Raw genomic sequence first — 18784 nt, 5'->3', positions numbered from 1 at the left:
TGATACCAGTTCCTGACCGATCAGTACGGCAATATCAACAAGCTCAGATGATTCTGCTATTGGTATCTTGTTATGTTATCTAAACAGGGGATCAGTTGACTAACCTTAATGAAAATGCAGCTGAATGGAAGAACTCAATAATTTTACTTTTTAGTCCTGCAAATAAGTCATAATAAAACTGCAGTTTAATCTTTTCGCATCTTTTCATGTCATGTCTTTATTTTTCTTGATCAAGTTATGATGACTAGCAGAGCTGGGATCAAGTCATGTTTTGCAAGTCAAAAGTAAGTCTTTGCACTCAAGTCCCAAGTCCCGAGTCAATACTCAAGTCAGGATTGTTAAGTCACATGTCAAGTCCCAAATCCTAAACTTTGAATTTTTAGTTCAACAACAAGTGATAATGCGCTCTTGACCAAATGCAATGTCATTTTAACAGCAAGCTCTGCCTCTCTTTTCAGTAGATTTTTTTTTATTTCCCCATGTGGAAATGAGTGGATTATTGTGATTTTATCATCTAAATATTAAAAATGCTGTAGAGAAAGAACAAGAAAGCAATGGAATATGAAGGCAGATGTAATTTATATCTATCTATCTATATCTATTTAAACAACCTTCATAGCCATTTGAGTAGATCCACCTGAATGCATCATGAAGTCTCTCCTGTGTGTGTGTCAAACAGACATCAGAGGATAGGCGCAGTGCATAGATGACTGTTTTGGTACAAACACTAACTAGATTTACTCACCAAACAGAAAATCTGCTAACATTTGATGCTTGGTGGGTGTTAATTTTTGTTAGTTGATTCATGAAATGAAGGGAAATTAATTAATTTGTGGTATACTATTTAAATAATATACTTTTAAATCTTTGGGCTTGAGTGAAAATATCAAGTATTTTCAAGTCAAAAGTCTAAAGTGAAGTCAGGAGTCACTGGTAGTAATGCAAGTGATTTTGTCAAGTCCAGGCCATGTGACTCAAGCCACACTTCTGATGAGTATTATCAATAATATTACTGGAAAGTATCAATATTGATAAGATGTGTCAGTATCAGGATCAGTATCAATAAAATCCAAAGGCTGCCTTTACATGGTGAAACCATCACGCAATTATTTGCAGGTTGTAAATTGCAGCAAAACATTTCCATGAAACTTGACAGTTATGCATATCAAAAATAATCAGTGCCTCATGCAACACAGTTTAATTTTACAAAAATTACCTAGCTTGATTGGTAATTCTTTTAATCATAATTGTTTTCTTGCTAGATTATATCACATGGGAAATCATTGTAACAACATTTGCATCTGTGTCTTATTTTGTATCATTTTCTCACTGGATAATATAAATTTGGACATGTTATATTGCCTTTTCTTTTGGAACTGGCTGACCACTTTGTTTCATTATAGCTGTCCCAAAGAACAGAATAGTTTGAGAACAGAAAGAGAGCCAACAGTGCATCAATGCGTATTGATATGCTGGAGGAAAAAGCGCCACCTCTTGGCTACTCGAAAGAGAGATCGATGAATCATTGTACACATTCCCATGAGCCTCTGGTGAGTGCAGTCTCCCGTTGATTCAAAGAAAATAAAGAAATATAATAGCTCTTTGTTGCCACCTCCTGACATTAGTATGAAATGAACCCGCCAACTGCAATGCAAATAAACAATGACAAAAAATTCCCTCTGAAGTCCAGAACACCGCCTTCTGTTTTATTCATTTGTTCATGTTGGTGATAAACCGTTGTCAGTTGAAATCGATTGAAATCAGCTGGAGTGTTTGGAATGTTTGATGTCATCATCTGACACTTTATCAGCGTTTGATTGCTGCGGAGTTTCAAACATGATTCAAGTGTGTTGCAGTTTAGTTTCAACCAAAGTTGCCTGAACATTTCACTGTGCAGAGCCAGCCTAACGATGCCAATCCCTGGTGAATACTACATGAGAATTCATCTGTGAGCTGTCCTCAAACAACAGGACTACACTGAGGTGCAGCCTATGATCTTTCATCTTTTTTTTAAATGGCCTAGGTCAGAAGCTTTCTACATAGTCTCTCCTGAGTAGTTTCCTCCTACATGTGGCAGCAGCTTCATCACTTTATTCTTGTGCCGGGCATGCTCCGTATCATTTTATTCAGTGGTTATAATGGATCTGTCTGATCCCTTTGTCAAATCTGCCCTCGCAGTGGTCCCATTGTCACATCCCAGTGTTAATTTGATGACATCATCTGTGTAGTTTGATAATGACTAATCACCCACTTAATCACGCGCTCAGCTGTTATTCCATTGTTAATTGAACATTACTGTGTGAGACAGAAGTGGATTCTGTGATATTCTTTTGAGAAGAGAAAAAGGAGAACAGATCGGGTGTCAGCCTGCATGCAATTTATATACTTTAGTCGCTGAAAATCTGAGAAACCCTTTCCTCATAGCACAAGTAATTCCACTGAAATGGAAATCAAGCTTCCAGCAGTGCACTGTCCCCTAGGAGATTGCAAAAATGTGTGACCAGACACAGATGTTCATTGGAAAGCTATCAGTTTAAGTGTTACATGCATGTATCTGGAAAAACACTTGAAGAGGATCGAAGTGTAATAACATTCAAAGGCAATGAAAACCCAGTCTCTTCATTTCAACACTCGTCATTTAATAACCCGAGAGATTCCCTCCTCTGCAGCGAGCTCACCACATGAGTCGGTTTGGGAATGGAGGAGCGTGAATGGAAGCGGCTAATGATAAGAAAACTGCACATGCAGATCGTCTGCAATTTCACTCACAGCAAAACTACAACAGTAAAAGTTCACTGAGGATTGGGTGGAAATATTGGAGGAGCATCACAAGTGTTATCTCGGATACGGTCTCTAAAGTAATAGGCCTATCACGCCAGTGCTTGAAAAGGAAGATTTATGGTCGTTGAAATATTTTGCATTATCTGTTGTTTCCAACCTCCATCTATCTCAGTTGTTTTGTCCCCTGGAGGATTTTGGCTATGTGCCTGTTCATAGCTGTTTCTCCCTCTGTGCCAGTGGAAAGTGTTATTGCACTTTCTCCTTGGATGATGATGTTAATGCACCATAATAATATCATTTATCCTTGCTTGGTTAGTTAATTTTATAGTCGCCTCCCCAAGAATCAAAGCTAATTCACTGTGGCCTGTTGTGTCTTATTTACCTGATTGTTAAGGTGGGGTCTTGCCCCTGCAAATGTTTCCCTTTTTAATCAGTTTAACCTCATCAACACCTGAAACCTGCATTTTAATCACAAGAAAATATGCTAAATGCAGTCTTTCGAAAGTCGCTTGGCATATACACAGCTTTCAGTGACAGTGCAAGACTTGAAATTCTTGATAATTTTTTAAACAAACGGTTCTTTGTTTCAGAGGTAGATAACAGGAGTCTACTCATTCTCAGCCCATAACTATTGGTTTTGCCATCTGAAATGACAACTTTTGCTGGCAGATTTTATCAGACGTAGCTAGTTTAATGACAGTAGCTCCATGAGTTGGTTGAAAACAAAGTTTCCCTCTGACTTTTTAATGTTTCTAGCCAAACTCACAATTCAGTCTTAAATAAACAGAGAGTTTTTTTTAAAACTGCATTTCAGAACCTATCCATTATTGTGGACCTTCATATTTAGGCACTGATATGCAGAAGTCAAATGCTTGTGGTGCATTCATGTGCTCCTCGGATGGTGCCATTTCCTGAGATTGGAAGTTGTCATTCTGACTTATGTTTGTTCATGAGTTTTTAAGCTCTATATGAAAAAAACATGGATGCTATTAAGGGTAAGGGTAGGTACGTATAACCTGACTTTTTTTTATGAGGTTTACTGCTAATAAAGTTTCTAACTAAACTGGGTACCACATGACAAACTACATTATTTATTTATTTAAAATTTTTTGTCAGCCAAACATTTATTTTTGTCCATCATGTTTGCTAGTGCTTATATATGTCAGCAGACAACCAGTCAGCAAGTCATATCACAAAATTTTCTCTGACTTTCTGAGTTATTATTTCAACTTGGGCAGGGGGGCGTTCACATGAATTTTCTTTTCTGACACCGCATGAATGCAGCTATACTAAGGAGGAATAGGGAGAGATCATCGTTTCTGGAAAGGCATGTCCTTGAAAAGAATATTGGGGAGTAGATTTGTTAGCAGCTGTACTCTCCACCATTTAAGGAACCTTGTATTTATTAATCCCCAGATATTCCATAGTTTGGTATCATGGGACTAATTTCCACCTGACTCATTTCAAAATGAGAACCCTGCTAAATAGTTGTTAAATATACACTTAACAGGTACATGCATGACACTGTGCTAAATTTATAGGCTGAATGTGCCGCATGTCCCAGGCCAAAAGTCAGCATTAGATGTATTCAGTGCATAAATGAACGAATCTTTATCAACAAATCTAAACTGCCTATTCTGAATCACCAATGTCACTGATCAAGTCAGTAGCTCAGTGTCCTTGGACTTTTGCTCATGTGTTTTTGCTTTTGGAAAGAAAAAACAGCCTCCAAACTCTTTAAAATGCTGAGTGTTGATCTTAGTCCAGCCCCATGGACACAGAGTGAACATGCGGAGAAATCCAAAGCTTGACAGACCTGCCATACCTAGCTGTGGTTGTTAAGTAGAGCTAGAGAGAGAAATCGGTCGGTTGATCAGCTAGTGTTGGTCTGTAGGTCTACATCAGTATCCAATATGTGCTGATATGCAAACTTTTTTGCTTGCTATTGTCAGTATTGCCTTTGACCCCGAAAGTCCAGTATTGGTCGGGCTCTATGAAACTATTTAGATAATCGCTGTTTTGGGGGAGGGGTGTAGCAAACAGCCAAGAAGCTTCTTTCGTATTCTTGTATATATTTTAAAAAATGTATGTATAGTTTTGTAATCAGTTATGAGTCTGTTGTTAATACAACCATAATCTGTATTCATCTGGTACTCTGTTCTGTTTTGATTTGCCAGAATCAGTAAAAAATATTTTATTTACTTTACTCTGTTTTCCTTCTTATTAGCTGTGTGATTACAATTGAATCAGACATCGTCTCCAGCAGCATTTCTTAGTGAGAACAAGCCATTTTCCCAGCGTTATCATGTTGGTACTGAAAGAGTGAAAAACAAATCTGTTGGAGCAGAACCGGAGGTGTGGTTGCACCCTCATAGGTGACATCCGCACCAGCAACTGATAAATATACAATTCACTTTGTCTGGTCAAACTAGCTACAACACAAGAAAAGTGAGGCAACAGGGAAAATTGTTAGGATTTGTGGATTTGCATTGTCGACTCATTATTTCAGCCTCAAACACAAACGTGCTAATAATTAAATTCGTCCTTTTTACCCTTGTTGAATTCAACCTTCTTTAATCCCTTTCTCTTACAATATTTTGACAAATAAACTGTTATTGTCATATTTTAATTACCAATACTGATCAGATGCAGGATTTATCTTTGTAAAGTCTCACTGAAGTTGAGATTGATTAATTGTTTTCCTTAATCCCCTCTTATATTTTTTTTTTTATATCAGTTCTTTCTGATTTGTTAATTTGGGAAGCTAGGTTAGTATTAAATCATTTTTATTAATTGTGTGACAGCCCCACAAATTTGAAATGAAACCTTGGCTCTTGGTCCAGACAAGTTCATTTTGACAACTTCCAACTTCTTATTCTCATTTCCTCTTGGTGAACTATGTTGCCCCAAACAAACCACAGATGCAGCTCTCTTGGAATAAGATCGAGACACACATTTTTTGGTGCAGTTATCTAGTGCCAAGTTCAAAAAACATTGCCCTCACCTGCCCAAACAAACCAAACTGAAGGAGTAAACAGAGTTCGAACAAACTGCTCAGCACAACCTGGTGAACACAGACTGGGCTCGCTCTTTTCTCCTCCTCTGACACGAGAGGCTTAAAGTTGTTTGGATTATCTGAAGTGGGGTTGTATGAGGTGTTTATGCATAATCAATGTATCGCCTACAGTATATGGTCCCCAGTTTGGGGAAGCAGCAGGAGTACCGGTGTAGGGAGGTAAGCAATGTACTGGTGCTTACCATCACTGATTTATCAAATCATTTTAAATGTACACTATATTTAGAATATTTTTACCTTTAACTTAACTTGCCATGACATATACTTACACAATAGAGCAAAGACTCCAACCAGGCAACATTGCAACAACTGCAATGTCACCACAACTGCCAGATGATAAAGCAGAGCAGTCAAAAAAGACAATTAACTCGCAGTTGTATGTCTGCCAACCAGTCAAATTACAGTTTACATCCACGTCCGTCCAGACTCATATAATGTATGTACTGAAGTTTTTTTTTTGTTTTTTTTTTTTGCTGTTTTTTCAGCTAAATGAATTAAATGAATAATTTCCAGTGAGAACCATGCTGTCTTCACTTAGAAACATTTTGATGTCACAGTGAAGCGGACCCTTTGGATATAAAATGTCACTGCCTCATAATTTTATCCTATTAGATATCTGCAGTTTTGAGTTTTGCCAAATATGTTTGGTGAGGTCATTTTAAAAAGGTTTTTCAAGGTTTCAAAATTATGAATCACAGAGGTTCATCAGCATACAGCCATTAATGTGCACAATAAAAATTAGGCTGTTTGATCGAGTGCGCACACTTTCGTGCACTCACACACACAGAAGTGATTATATGATCCCCTCCCTGCTTATGCCTGGCAGGGATAAATTTCCCTCTCTCCAGATCAACCAGACTCCATGGATAGAATCAGTTCTTTCACCACGCAGAAAATGGGACTTGCTGGTCTACCGCTGCCTCAATCAGTTTCTTTACATTGTTTTGTGACTTTAGAGTCTGACTGAGCGTGACAGAGCTTATATAACGGCAGTTTCCCATCAGAAAAAGATGCCTGATGGCAAGGTAAAGTAGTGCAAATATCGCAAATATAGTGTACCCCTAAACTGATATTGATATTTTTAGGTGGGACAACCTTGTGCATACCTCTCCTGTTAGTGTAATATCCACATGAAAACATGGACCACCTCAGCTGATGAAACATAACTCAATACATGAATCATCTCACATCACTGACTTCACCAGGATCTGAAAGTTTCCATGGTGTTAAGAGACTCAATCAGCCTCAGCAAATGCATCGTGATCTTAAAGCAGCTGGACAGTAGTTCTAGTTCCAGTAACTATTACTACCTGACAGTCATCGGCCTCCCTGCTGTTTTTGTCTCTTCTCACCTTCTCACTGGCTGTCCAGGATTGAATTTGAACCAAATTGTAAATTGGCTGCTCTTTCAGCCTGTTTTTTTTTTTTAAATGATTCTGTAACCCTAAAGGAGAAGCTATCTGAGACAAAAAGTGTTTATGTCTTGAGTGTCATGCTTGTAGAATCTACCATTGTCTGTCCTTTAACAGTAGGGTGTTGCCCCTGCTCTCTGTGCAGTAAATCACTCCACCCATGTTTACAACATGAGAAAATCCAAACTGAGTTGTTAGCTAACGTGACAGACAGATCGGTTTGTTGTTTTGTCAGCTGATACATGTCTGTCACAGCCACCGGACTGTTTTCAATCATCTCTGGGTTACAAGTCTCAGCAGGACTCTCCACTTGATTTCATTTATCATCGGCCTTGAATCATAACAGGCCTGTCACTTTCTCTGGCAGTGATAACCTACTTTAGATGCTCCCACACGCTACAGAATCAAATCTGCCCATCTGATGATTTGGTCTGGTCTTTCATCTCCACCGGCCTGCAACCGCAGCCCTGCGCACACACTGCATGCCCTCCGCCAAATAGAGGGGTCAAGTCATTTCAATCTAGGGTTTAATGTAGCAGAGTGTCTCTGTGCATCGAGAAATGATCACTGGAGATATATAGAGGAGCACTGCTGCCCTCTGCCTGCAAGGAAAGACATGAGGTGTTACACAGTGATGATGAGAGCACTTGAGAAACTTCCCTCTAGAAAAGGTTGATGTGCACGGTTTCTGCCAACTTCTCTGATAATGTATTCCAGTCTATTATGCCAGATGAAGAAGCTGGCAGCGACACAGGCATATTTGAGGATGAACTTGAAATCAGAAGTGAGAGAAGTTGCCGGCTGCAGATCTGCGTGTGCCAATGTGTTAAAAGTTAAAATGGGCAGCAGAAATATTGAGCTCAATAAATGCTAATAGAGAGAAGGACTCGCTTTGGGAGGCCAGAGATCCAGTTCTTTACACTCCGGTTTCCTGCTGATGGGTGTTTGAACTCTAAGCATGTGTGCAAATAAAACCAGAGTCCGACCTGAAATGTTCACTGTGAAAACAAAAGTGAGCTCTGCCTCTTTTGACCTGTTTGGGTCACTTTATTCCCCCGCTACTGCATTACAATCATGCGCTGTAATCTATAGTAAAAATAGCTGTTTGCTCTCAGCTCCCTGTGGTGTTGTGTATTATCTGGGTTTCTCAGCATGCTCTGTGGGCAGCCAGGCCTTTTTAATAGTGCCGTCACTTCTCATGAAGACACACTGGAGAATATATCTGCTGCCGGCCTTATCGTAGGAGGGAGGTTTGCTTTTAGATGAAGTGGGGACACTGTTGGTGCACTTGCCCTCCCTTAGGTCTCTCTTTTGCTTTTGCACTCACGCATTCAGGCACACTCACACACACACACACACACACACACACACACACACACACACACTGCCCCCGTTCCCAAGGTGTCCCTATGGGAAGGACCTCAGCACTTTATCAAGTCCCCGCACCCCACCGAGCCAAATTATGCTGTGCCGTGATGTGCGTTTTCCTTTTTATGTTAATACTTCCTATCAGCCAAGTATGTGTCAGCACAAACTCCTCGCTCCCCTGCTCAAATTCCGATTACCACATTACCCGGACTTAAGCAGGATTAAGTTGAGGCGCCTTAAATGAACTTCACCTCATTCATGATACGAAAGGGCTCAATCAGCCCAGAACAAGCAGAATCCATTATGTGCAGCGTCTTATTAGAGGAGTTTTATTTGGTTGTGATGATGTAAGGAACAGTTCATCAGCGAGGTACACAGCCTGAGTCAGCAAACTGTATTGATTAATTTGTGCTGAAAGGGGTTCAAGGTTGACATAATTGATTGTCAGAAGTTTGGTTGTTATTAGGACTCCAAGTTGCACAGGGACGAATTTCAGCAGCATGCTAATCTTTTGTGTGAAAACAGGATAATGATGCTGTGTTTTTGTTCGCTGACAACAAAGTAATCTGTTGAAATAAAAGAGAACAATGACATTTGAATTATACAATAAATAATCATAGGCAACAGAAGTATTTCCTGCTCCATGTTCATTTCATATTTGCAGTCTGAGTTGGCTGTTTTTCCATGTTCACAGGATGTTGTGCAAACATAAATGAAAATAGAAATATACAGCCTGGATAGTGAGGGACAATGCCTCTCTGAAAACTGCATCATGTTTTCTTTGCTCACTTCGTAACCCAAGGTTCAAGGATTGCTCTCTGGTAAATGCATTGTGTTGCCCTATTAATGAAAAAGGTCTTTTCCAAAATGGGAAAACTTATCTTCCCTCACCGCCCACGCTCGGCGAGTTCACTGACGTGACTCTGACCCCTGATTTTTCAAAGCGATTGCTGGCAAAAGCACCGCATAACTCATTCTGGAATATAATTACTGTTATTAGCTATCTGAAGACCTTTACTCACAGACAGCAGTGTAAATACTGACATTTATTTCTGTGATTTTTAGATTGAATGATTACGGCTTGTTATTCATGTGTGATAGACCTACTGATCCACCAGAGGATGCCATGTCAGTGTCACATTTTGCCTCATCTTCACATGAAAAGTACATTCATGTATGAAGGTGTGTGTAGTATTAAGAGTGAGAAAATCCATATAAGAGGATGCAGGGGTGGATGGGTGGGTAAAACACAGCACTTTCACACAGGAGAACAAGATTTCCCATGTGAGGCAAACAGCAAATGTTGATTATTTAAAGAAAGTAGTTATTTTAAACCAAACAATGACATTTTCTTAAACCTCACTAAATACTTTTGTACAGGTCCAGTTTTATAAACCTTTTTTATATAACATTCGTGTCGTCAACTGATAGAAAAGTTTTGTGCAGACTTGTAGCACAGAGAGAGTGTCAGCAGTTCTCATGCATTATGGTGCGTTCTATTCGAAATGGAAAATCTGAAGTTCTGAGTTCACAGCTGAAAATTTCTCCAGTATGTTGGTCTTCAAGTTTGCTGTCTGCTGTTGAGATAAAGATTCTCAAATTGTTGTAATTTGTTGTTAATACCTATAGATGTAAGTTATCCTGATCATGCGAAATAATACAGAAAACGTGAATATTGCACACCATTTTGTACAATGCCATTATATAGACTCTCTGGTAGGAGGAGGATCAATTTAAAATTAAATAAAAAAAAAAAAGAAAAAAAATAACCTGCTGCTTGTATAAAAGTGCCAAAGTGCGAAAGTTCATTTTTGGGACTGTGAAATCAGTTCAATTAAATTCAAAACTGTGAACTATAGACGTGAACTAGTTCATTTTAATCTCAGTGAACTGAGCCGTGAGCCAGCTCTTATGAAGTGTCAACTTGCACAACAATATTAAACACACGTACACAGTTACTCACTCGTCCCTTGCCACTCACTTGTCTTCTCAACTGGTGCAGCACCTGTCCTCCTGCAGCTGTCAGTGTGTTTCCTCAATGATGATGTGCCTTTAACTTGCAGCTATCTCAAGCTAATCATTTTTTGACACTTTTCACAAGAAGCAAAGATAACATTATTCTCAAAGTCTCTGATCACACCAAATTTCTCCCAAATATCCAACTTGACTTTTGACAAAGTATTGTCTACAAGTTGTTGTTTTTTTATACTAGCTTTATCTTGTATGTCATGTGTTGTAAGTATCAGCTAGCCTACATGGCTGTCAGATCAGACAAAGACGTTTCATTATTTGGCCTGATGTGGGGTCAAAGGTTGTGTCATAGCCTTTCACAATAAAATTTTGACAATTGATATTGATATTATTAGTGGATTTAGATGTCAAAAATAATGCACAGTCATTTTCATTTCTAATTTCTCCAGTAAAAATAAAAACTACTATTGTATTGTACATGTTATATTATATGTTCTCATCTGCTGCCTGTCTGCAATTCATTAATTTTCACCCCTACCTATAAAACTATATTTTTTGCAGGTTAACTGGCAGGTACATGCAGTTAGTTGATCTAGAGCAGGAGTCTGGCCTAAACCTTCCCAAACTGTGACCATTACCTGAAACGTTTCTTGGCAAGCTTTATTTTGACAAGTCCAATCAGACAGTGTATATAAATCATTGCTAACTTGACTGCAGAATAAGAACATATATTTTTATAGGTGACGCAATTTGTTATACCGGGTTGGGATTTGGTTGTCTTCCGATGTCTAGAAACTGTCTTTTTGAAATAAATAAAAAAAAAAAAAAAAAAAATCATACATGTAAGATGTTGACAAATACAGGTTTTACTGAATAATTTTGTGAAGTGATCCAGTATGTTATAGAGGCAGCAGTATTGTACCTCTAGCTAACACTATATTCAGAAAACATCTGAACCCTGTCAACCTCATCTTGAAAAGTGCCCTGATGTTATAAGGCTGATAATGAAGGCTATATTTAAGCCAGTAGTAGGCTATAACTAATTAGACTAATAAGTATGTATTCTCTTTTAGTTAGTCTGTTAGTAAAACTCTTATGAAGTAACTCTTCTCCTTTACATGTACAAGCACTGCGCACTTTATTACTTTGCCCAAAATGTCACAAAGTCCCTTCTGGCTTAAACTCTAATTTTCATTACTTTGCAATTTGCTTAAAATGACCTCGCTTCTGTCTTTCTCTCCTCTCCAGGCTGTCCAATTCCCAGGGCATCAATATCCAGATTCTTGGCACTACCACAATTCTCATGATTGCCAACGTCACTGAAGAGGATTATGGGAACTATACCTGTGTGGCCTCGAACCGACTGGGTGTCCAGAATGCCAGTCTTTTCCTCTATAGTGAGTTTTGAAATTACTGCCTTTTGCTATCACCCACAGTTTGAAGCCAAGACAGAAGACTCTTGTTAATCCTAACCCTAACTCCACAAATGTAACTGTCACACATCCAGGGACTGTATACCTCACAACACAGATAAAAAACTGAGTATGAAGTAACACAGCAAGGTTTTAGTATCACTTCCATGTTCAACCAAACCATCATTCAAGTCACTGTAAGTTTCAAGGTGAGACTGAATGACTTTGAGGAATTAATTCTTTTTACCTAATTTCCTGTTGCATCATTGAAAATGTTTATTTGAAAGCTTCAATCCAACGATGAATGAGAACCAGAACCTTGCTGTGTAGTCATTTTCAGTCATTTGGATAACAGTGTACTCAACTATGCATGACAGTAATTTTAACTGAACCTTCATGGAAATCCATGAATATCTGTAGAGGAAAGGTGACTTGTAGTACGTGAGTGAAGTAAGGTCATGTTCAAAGTTTTTTTTAGTAAAGTCAAAGGCAGATATTACTCTCTGAATATATTCTCAGATGATTCAAATCCCCTTTCAACACCCCAAAATGTCTCAAAATGGGCCAAGAAGGTACAAAAGTTAATATTCATCTTCATAATTTCCATAACTGTCTATTCAGCTTGATGAAAAATACCTCAAAATGGAAGTTTTGAGAGCGAGTCTGCCTATATTACACAATTTACCCAATATGACATGTCCACATGATGTCAAATCAGTTTCACAGTACATACAAATCAAAAGGAAAATTTGAAAGTGGAAGGAAATTCACATTAACGACATGAATGTGAGTAGTAACATCAAAAGCAGGTTAATGTTTGTAAGGTTTAAGAAACTTTCTCGTTAGTTATTAGGGATAATGTGTTGCCCTCAGTTCACACACATCCACTTGATACAAGGGGAACATTTGCATTTACTTGGACTCCCCGATGAATATAAGTCCAATATTGATTTTCACTGTAGCTGTTTTTTTGTTCACATGAACTCATCATTGCTCTTTAGCTGCTAGATATCCCAAGGCCGGCTATGTTGAAGGTACACGTTCACATAAGAAGTTCAACAACATTGAGACATTCAAGGTTTGCTGCTCTTCAATGCAAACCCCTTACTTCCTTTTCTCGCCTGTGTATTTTTGTCATAAGTGAAAGACATTCCAGCGAGAAAGCTGCAAAAATAACAGATTTAAAGAGATAAGTAGCATCTGATTGCAGCGCCATAGATGGAAAATGGTAAAATTAACAGCCAAAATCTCTGTAGAACGAAAAGAATTGTCTTTCTACAGTCAGAACAATAAGACTTCTGATTAATACTGATTGTTTTCATCCCCAGAGAAGTTACATCAGAAGGGCTGTAATTATCACCAAAGTATGAACTCTTTTTTCCACTACAGACTCACAAACTGACATACTCACATTGAACCCTGCCTAACCCGCTCCTCTTTCTGGACCTCCAGAGATCCAACAACAATCATAAAACTGTTTTTTTAGAACGTTAGAATTCAGGTCAACAAGCTGTCTCACTCGTCTGCAATCAAGGTAATAACACCCAGCTAAGGATTTCATTAACTGAAGTAATTCTCAACTTTGTATCATACAACCAGCCTGAGACCATACTGCCACTCAGTGGCCATGTATCATTAGTCTTCTGCAACACCAGCTTTATGTCCAGACCTACTTACATTTTTTTTTATTAATCAGAGAAATGCTGTGTAATCATCATTTATTTAGTTAGTAATAGGAAGCATTTCTACACAGTGTCTCAAGGTTGAATGAGAAAAACATGTTTGTATTATTAATTTTCTTTTATCAATAATAGGTTTAGTGCCATTCAGTTGCTTTTGTTTATTATTTTAATGTGCCGTGGTGGAGGATGAATATGTGATTTATGCATGTAGACTTCAAATTAAGAAACTGAATGAATGAAAAAAAGATTCATATGGGAAATATCCCCTTCTTCGTTTGAAACAAAGGAAGTGGAGGGAAAGAACTCTGACTGGTGGTAACAACGTCAATATTCAATAAAAAATAAAAAAAAATCCAGCTACCCTGCTCAAAGAAGCCAAAACTGGGTTAATGCTGAAAAAATAGAAAAGTTAATCAGGCTTTATCTTAAAATTACATCATTGTATTCATTAGTAGTCAGTAATTATTAGTATCTCATCCTATAGGTAATCATATCTTTCCTCTCACTGTAACCCATTCATTTACACTGTTTCCTTAATAATCTTCATATCAGTGCTGTTTGTTTGTTTAATTACTCTTTATGTCAGTGGTTATTAAGCCATATCATTTATCCTGTGTCAGATAATAGACAATTAAATATTCGCATTTAAAGTTGTTGTCCTGTGTATTCCTTGTATGTAAACGAGTACGACATAAATACCATAATTAAATTACTAAACATTACTACAAACCTACTAATGTTACCATAATGTGAACTGGCATGAAAAACAGCTTACAGCAAAAACATGAGTAGTTCTGAATGCAAATAATGGGGAATTGTAACCCTCTAGTGCCAAACTCTGATGATCAGACGTTATGTCTGTAGCTTTCTTACAACCAAACTTTACTGAACAACAATATTTAATGAATACATACAGACATTAGCAAAAAAACTCATCTCATCACAATCCTATAATCATTGACAGTTGGATAGTCATAGTTTTAAATCTTCGTGTAATTTAACTCCAGACATATGTTTTTTATTTTTACAGCATTTCAGAGTCTCAATTGCTGCAAACATCTGTTTTAAATACTTTAAACTTGCTTTAAACAGCTCAATGACATCATAGTGGAAAAGACAAGAAACTACAATTCAAAGTTATTGATCTGCAGAAGTGACCATGGTTGGTAACTCATTGATCAGTCCTTGAATGGTGAGTTTTCTAGAGAAATGTAATAACACCTGTCATGGCAGTGGGGCGGATCTAGAAAAACAGATTAAAGATAAATTCTTTCACTCATGGCGGCTGACAAATAGTAAAATTAGGTAACTTGAAGAGCTGCTTTGCAACAAATAGCGTTCCTCACGTGTGTCTGGGCATGTTCATCACTTCTCAGTTGTCCCTGGGAATTTCTGTTGTGATCTGTTCAACTTGCAGCATCCCCGCATCTTTTTGAATTTTCTGTTTTATCTGCATGTTTCTGTAGTTATGTTTTGTGTTTTTGTTGTGCAATACTCTATTTGATTGAATTTTCTCTCTTTGCAGCATTTTTTTCCTGTACATGTGTTAGCAAATTGGTGATGATGTTTTCTTCATTTGCATGTGTTTTGTCTATTTGCATATATTTTCTTATTATTTTCTCTTTCGTCTTGCAATGAGTTGATGTTTCAGTCCCACCATGTATTTCCATACATATACTGTAGTTTATGCTTAATCTGTGCTCCCAGAGGTATGAATTGGGCTTGAGCTTAAAGGGATTGTTCACCCAAAAATGAAAATTTAGTTGTTATCTCCCCACCCTCATGTCCATTGAGGATTGGGTTTATTTTGTTAGTTTTCAAAATACTGCTGGAGTTTCACAGGAAAACAATGTAATTGACCGGTGACCAGTTTTCAAACAACTGGAAAGAGAACATAAAATACCTTCATACTGCTTGTCTGGCATAATCCAAGTCTCCTAAAGTCCCAGCATGACTTTTGCACTCTGTCACACCACACACGCCCTGTTCAGACGGTGTGTGTGCACATGAACGTGGCTCCAAACTAAGGATCTACACTGAAGATTCAGACTAAAAACATGATGTAAATAACACTTTTTTTAGTCAACTTGGCATGTTGGGGCTTTAGGAGACTCACGCCAGACAAGCAGCCTGTGAAACTCCAGCAGTGTTTTCTCCAGCAGTAGAATGACTGAGTTTTTCATTTTTGGGTAAATCACGGTAATCAAGAGCATAAGATGGCCACCAGATGTCACCAAACACCTCTCAAAGTCTGTACTTGGTCTGTAGCAACCAGCATTACATTTTATGTGTTTACTGACTTTAGCACCAGTATAATGAATGTGGAAGTGGAATCAAAAATACCAATATTATCTGTGTGATTGCACAAAATGGTTGATATCCAAATATTTGTCATCCTTCTTGATAAAAATCATAATAGGGGCAATATTTATTGCTTAAGGTGGTGGGCCTACTGCTCTGTGGCTGTCTCTGACGTATATATTAATGCTTTCCTCTCTCTTCCTCTCTCTGTGTTTCTCTTTTCAGGACCTGGTACAGGTCGAGATATCAATGGCTCTGCCTGTGTATCTCAATCACTGTGGCTCCTGCTGGCCTGCTTCGCCTGCCTTTTCTTCAAGTGTTAATACCACTGTCCTCTACTTCTTCTTCTTCTTCTCCCTCCTGGCCTTCCCTTCTTCTCTCCGACTCACCGACATCCTTATTGCTACCTTATTACCAACTTCTCCGCGCCCCCCCCCCAGACTGTTTGCATCATGATACGAAAACCTTACGTGCTCTCAAGCACTGCTTACAGATATTATGAAAAGTCATGGGTTATGAGTAAAATGTTATAAGAACAACAAAAGAAAAACAGTGAAATGAAGGACAGACCAAGCAAACAGTGCTCTTTTAAAGAATTGTTCTTTTTAATTCGTATGCACTTCTTTGTTTCTGCTATATCTCATCTTCGGGGGCAGATCGGGTTTGGGATTTGTTGTATTTTTGTCTTCATGGGAACGAAAGCAGAGGCGTCCCGCACACAGGGATGCCAACAATCATTTGTCTCTAGAGGTACTGAAGACATAAGGTAAATTTCTTCTTACTCCCATAGATGCATTATGTTAACTTAAAATTTTAGATTTAACCAAGTGTTTAACCAGTGCATTAATGAGCAACATGCAAAGTATCTGCCAAATATCCATCAACTCTATAGATTTGAAACTAACACATACAGAAATCAAAGGGAAAATACTGCAGCTGACTCTGTAATGAGATTACCGCTTGATATTAAAGTCTGCACTACCATAATCTGATGCTACTAGACTGAGACAAAGATATAGAGCATTAGCCGGATATCTCTCCAATCAGTGACATTGTTTCTAGATGCAGCAGCCATTGTCAAGCCCAGAAATTGAGGATGCAGTGAATAGATCCAACTTGATCCTACAAACATGAGGAAATCAGTTTATCTGGTGATGGATACCTACATCTTCATTCAGTGGCTTTGCAACCACTCGCCTTTATTCCAAAAGATCTCCTCTTTTCTTTTGCAGCAGGAAAAGAAACACAGTAGGTTATAATGATGCGTATTGTACATAGTAAAATTTTGTATTTCTCTATGATAAGACGACTTGTTCTGCCACTGTAACAACAAGAAACAGAGAAAATTGTTGCAGTGTACGTTGCTTGTTTGACAGCCAACCAACCAACCAACTGTACTGTGCGGTTTGTCTCTGCTTCACAGCAGGCTGCGCCGCATTTAGCTACAAACAGTATACTGTACCACATACAGTGTTTGCTTTTAGTTTATGAGTTTTAGGATCATTCTTCTATACTGCTGGAATTTGGATAAAAATGTATGACACCAATGAATGACTTACTTTTTTGTTTTTCTCTTTCAAAGAAGTATGTGTGTTTTAATATGAAACGATACAGAAAAATTCATAATATATTGATATTGAGGTTATTTTTTTCTGTCTTTACCTCATTCATATTAGTTGTATGTATATATATACTTGAATCCAATGTCCTTATACTATATGAAAAGGCAAATTTTATGTGTCCATGTGTCTGAGTAGGGTAGCAATTTGTCAAGGATGAATAACATGTAGATCCTTTGAACTGACAACCCTGCTCTATCATGTGAACTGAAGCCCATTAGACAATGATGTTTATACAAACAGGTCTGGCATAAAAAGAAGTTAGTTTCGTGCAGTTATTATTGTACCTATCCTTGAGATGATACAAGTGCTGGCTTACATGATGTTGTAGGGAATGGAAGATATGTTTAGCTTGTAATGCTCTTTCATATGCCAGGAATTCAATATGAGAGCAGAAAACAAATGAATGCTTATTTCCCCTCAATGGCCACCAGGGCCACTGTGCTGATGGGCCTCTTTAACAAAATAATGCCATTAAATTACATGTCCAACAGCTCATTTTCTCTTTCTTACACTGCTCACTGGATTTATTTCTTTATTTTATGAAAAAAAAAAAATGTGGTTAAATGAATACTACACGTGTCACATTTTGTAAAACTCACAAGAAGAAGATCTTTCGAACAGTGCAGCTCTTTCAGGAAACAGCTCAGAGGCCATTGCTGTTGTGAAAATGATGCACGATGAGCTGCCTTTTTTTGCCGTTTATTTTGACCTGCTGTAAGGTGACTAATAGCGTATGGACTCCAGCCAGTGCCCAGCTCAGCTCCTCGGCTGGATGTGCGTCCACGTCTCCGCTCTTCTAACAACCAAGCCGAGATAGTACTAGTACTGTAAAACAACACGTGTAATTAATGTCATCCTTGTCATACATTAAAGACATTGTTCCCAGTGTTTTCATTGTAAATGCTTTTGAGGCCATGGCTGTGTGACTTTGTAGTGTAAGTAATGCCATCTGATCCAGTCTAATTTTCATGTGGGTGAAACAGTAGCTGTACAGAGACAGAAACAGGCCACAACTTCAATGAAAGCTGAAGCATTTAAACCCTTGAAACAACATGTCTGCCGTCTCTGTCAGTCACAACATCAAGAATATCTTACAATCATATTTCTCAGTATAGGATGTGATAAGAAAGCAGCTTGTTTTTTAATGCTTTCATCATCC

General features: G+C 38.1%; 1 protein-coding gene across 1 annotated transcript in view; it reads left to right on the top strand.

The window, feature by feature from the left end:
- The window catches only part of lsamp (limbic system associated membrane protein), a 243097-nt gene extending 224582 nt beyond the window's left edge, over positions 1-18515 (top strand). Inside the window, exons 7-8 of the mRNA XM_084717115.1 lie at positions 11857-12005; positions 16229-18515. Of these exons, the coding sequence (XP_084573241.1) occupies positions 11857-12005; positions 16229-16326 (247 nt within the window). The 3' untranslated portion in view covers positions 16327-18515. The remainder of the gene's footprint in view (positions 1-11856; positions 12006-16228) is intronic.
- The last annotated feature ends 269 nt before the right edge of the window (positions 18516-18784 follow it).

Source organism: Lutjanus erythropterus, chromosome 4, assembly GCF_056507025.1.
Source record: "Lutjanus erythropterus isolate fLutEry1 chromosome 4, fLutEry1.hap2, whole genome shotgun sequence".
NCBI lineage: Eukaryota > Metazoa > Chordata > Actinopteri > Lutjaniformes > Lutjanidae > Lutjanus > Lutjanus erythropterus.
Note: the sequence above shows the minus strand (reverse complement) of the source record. Positions and strands in the feature narration are given on the sequence as shown.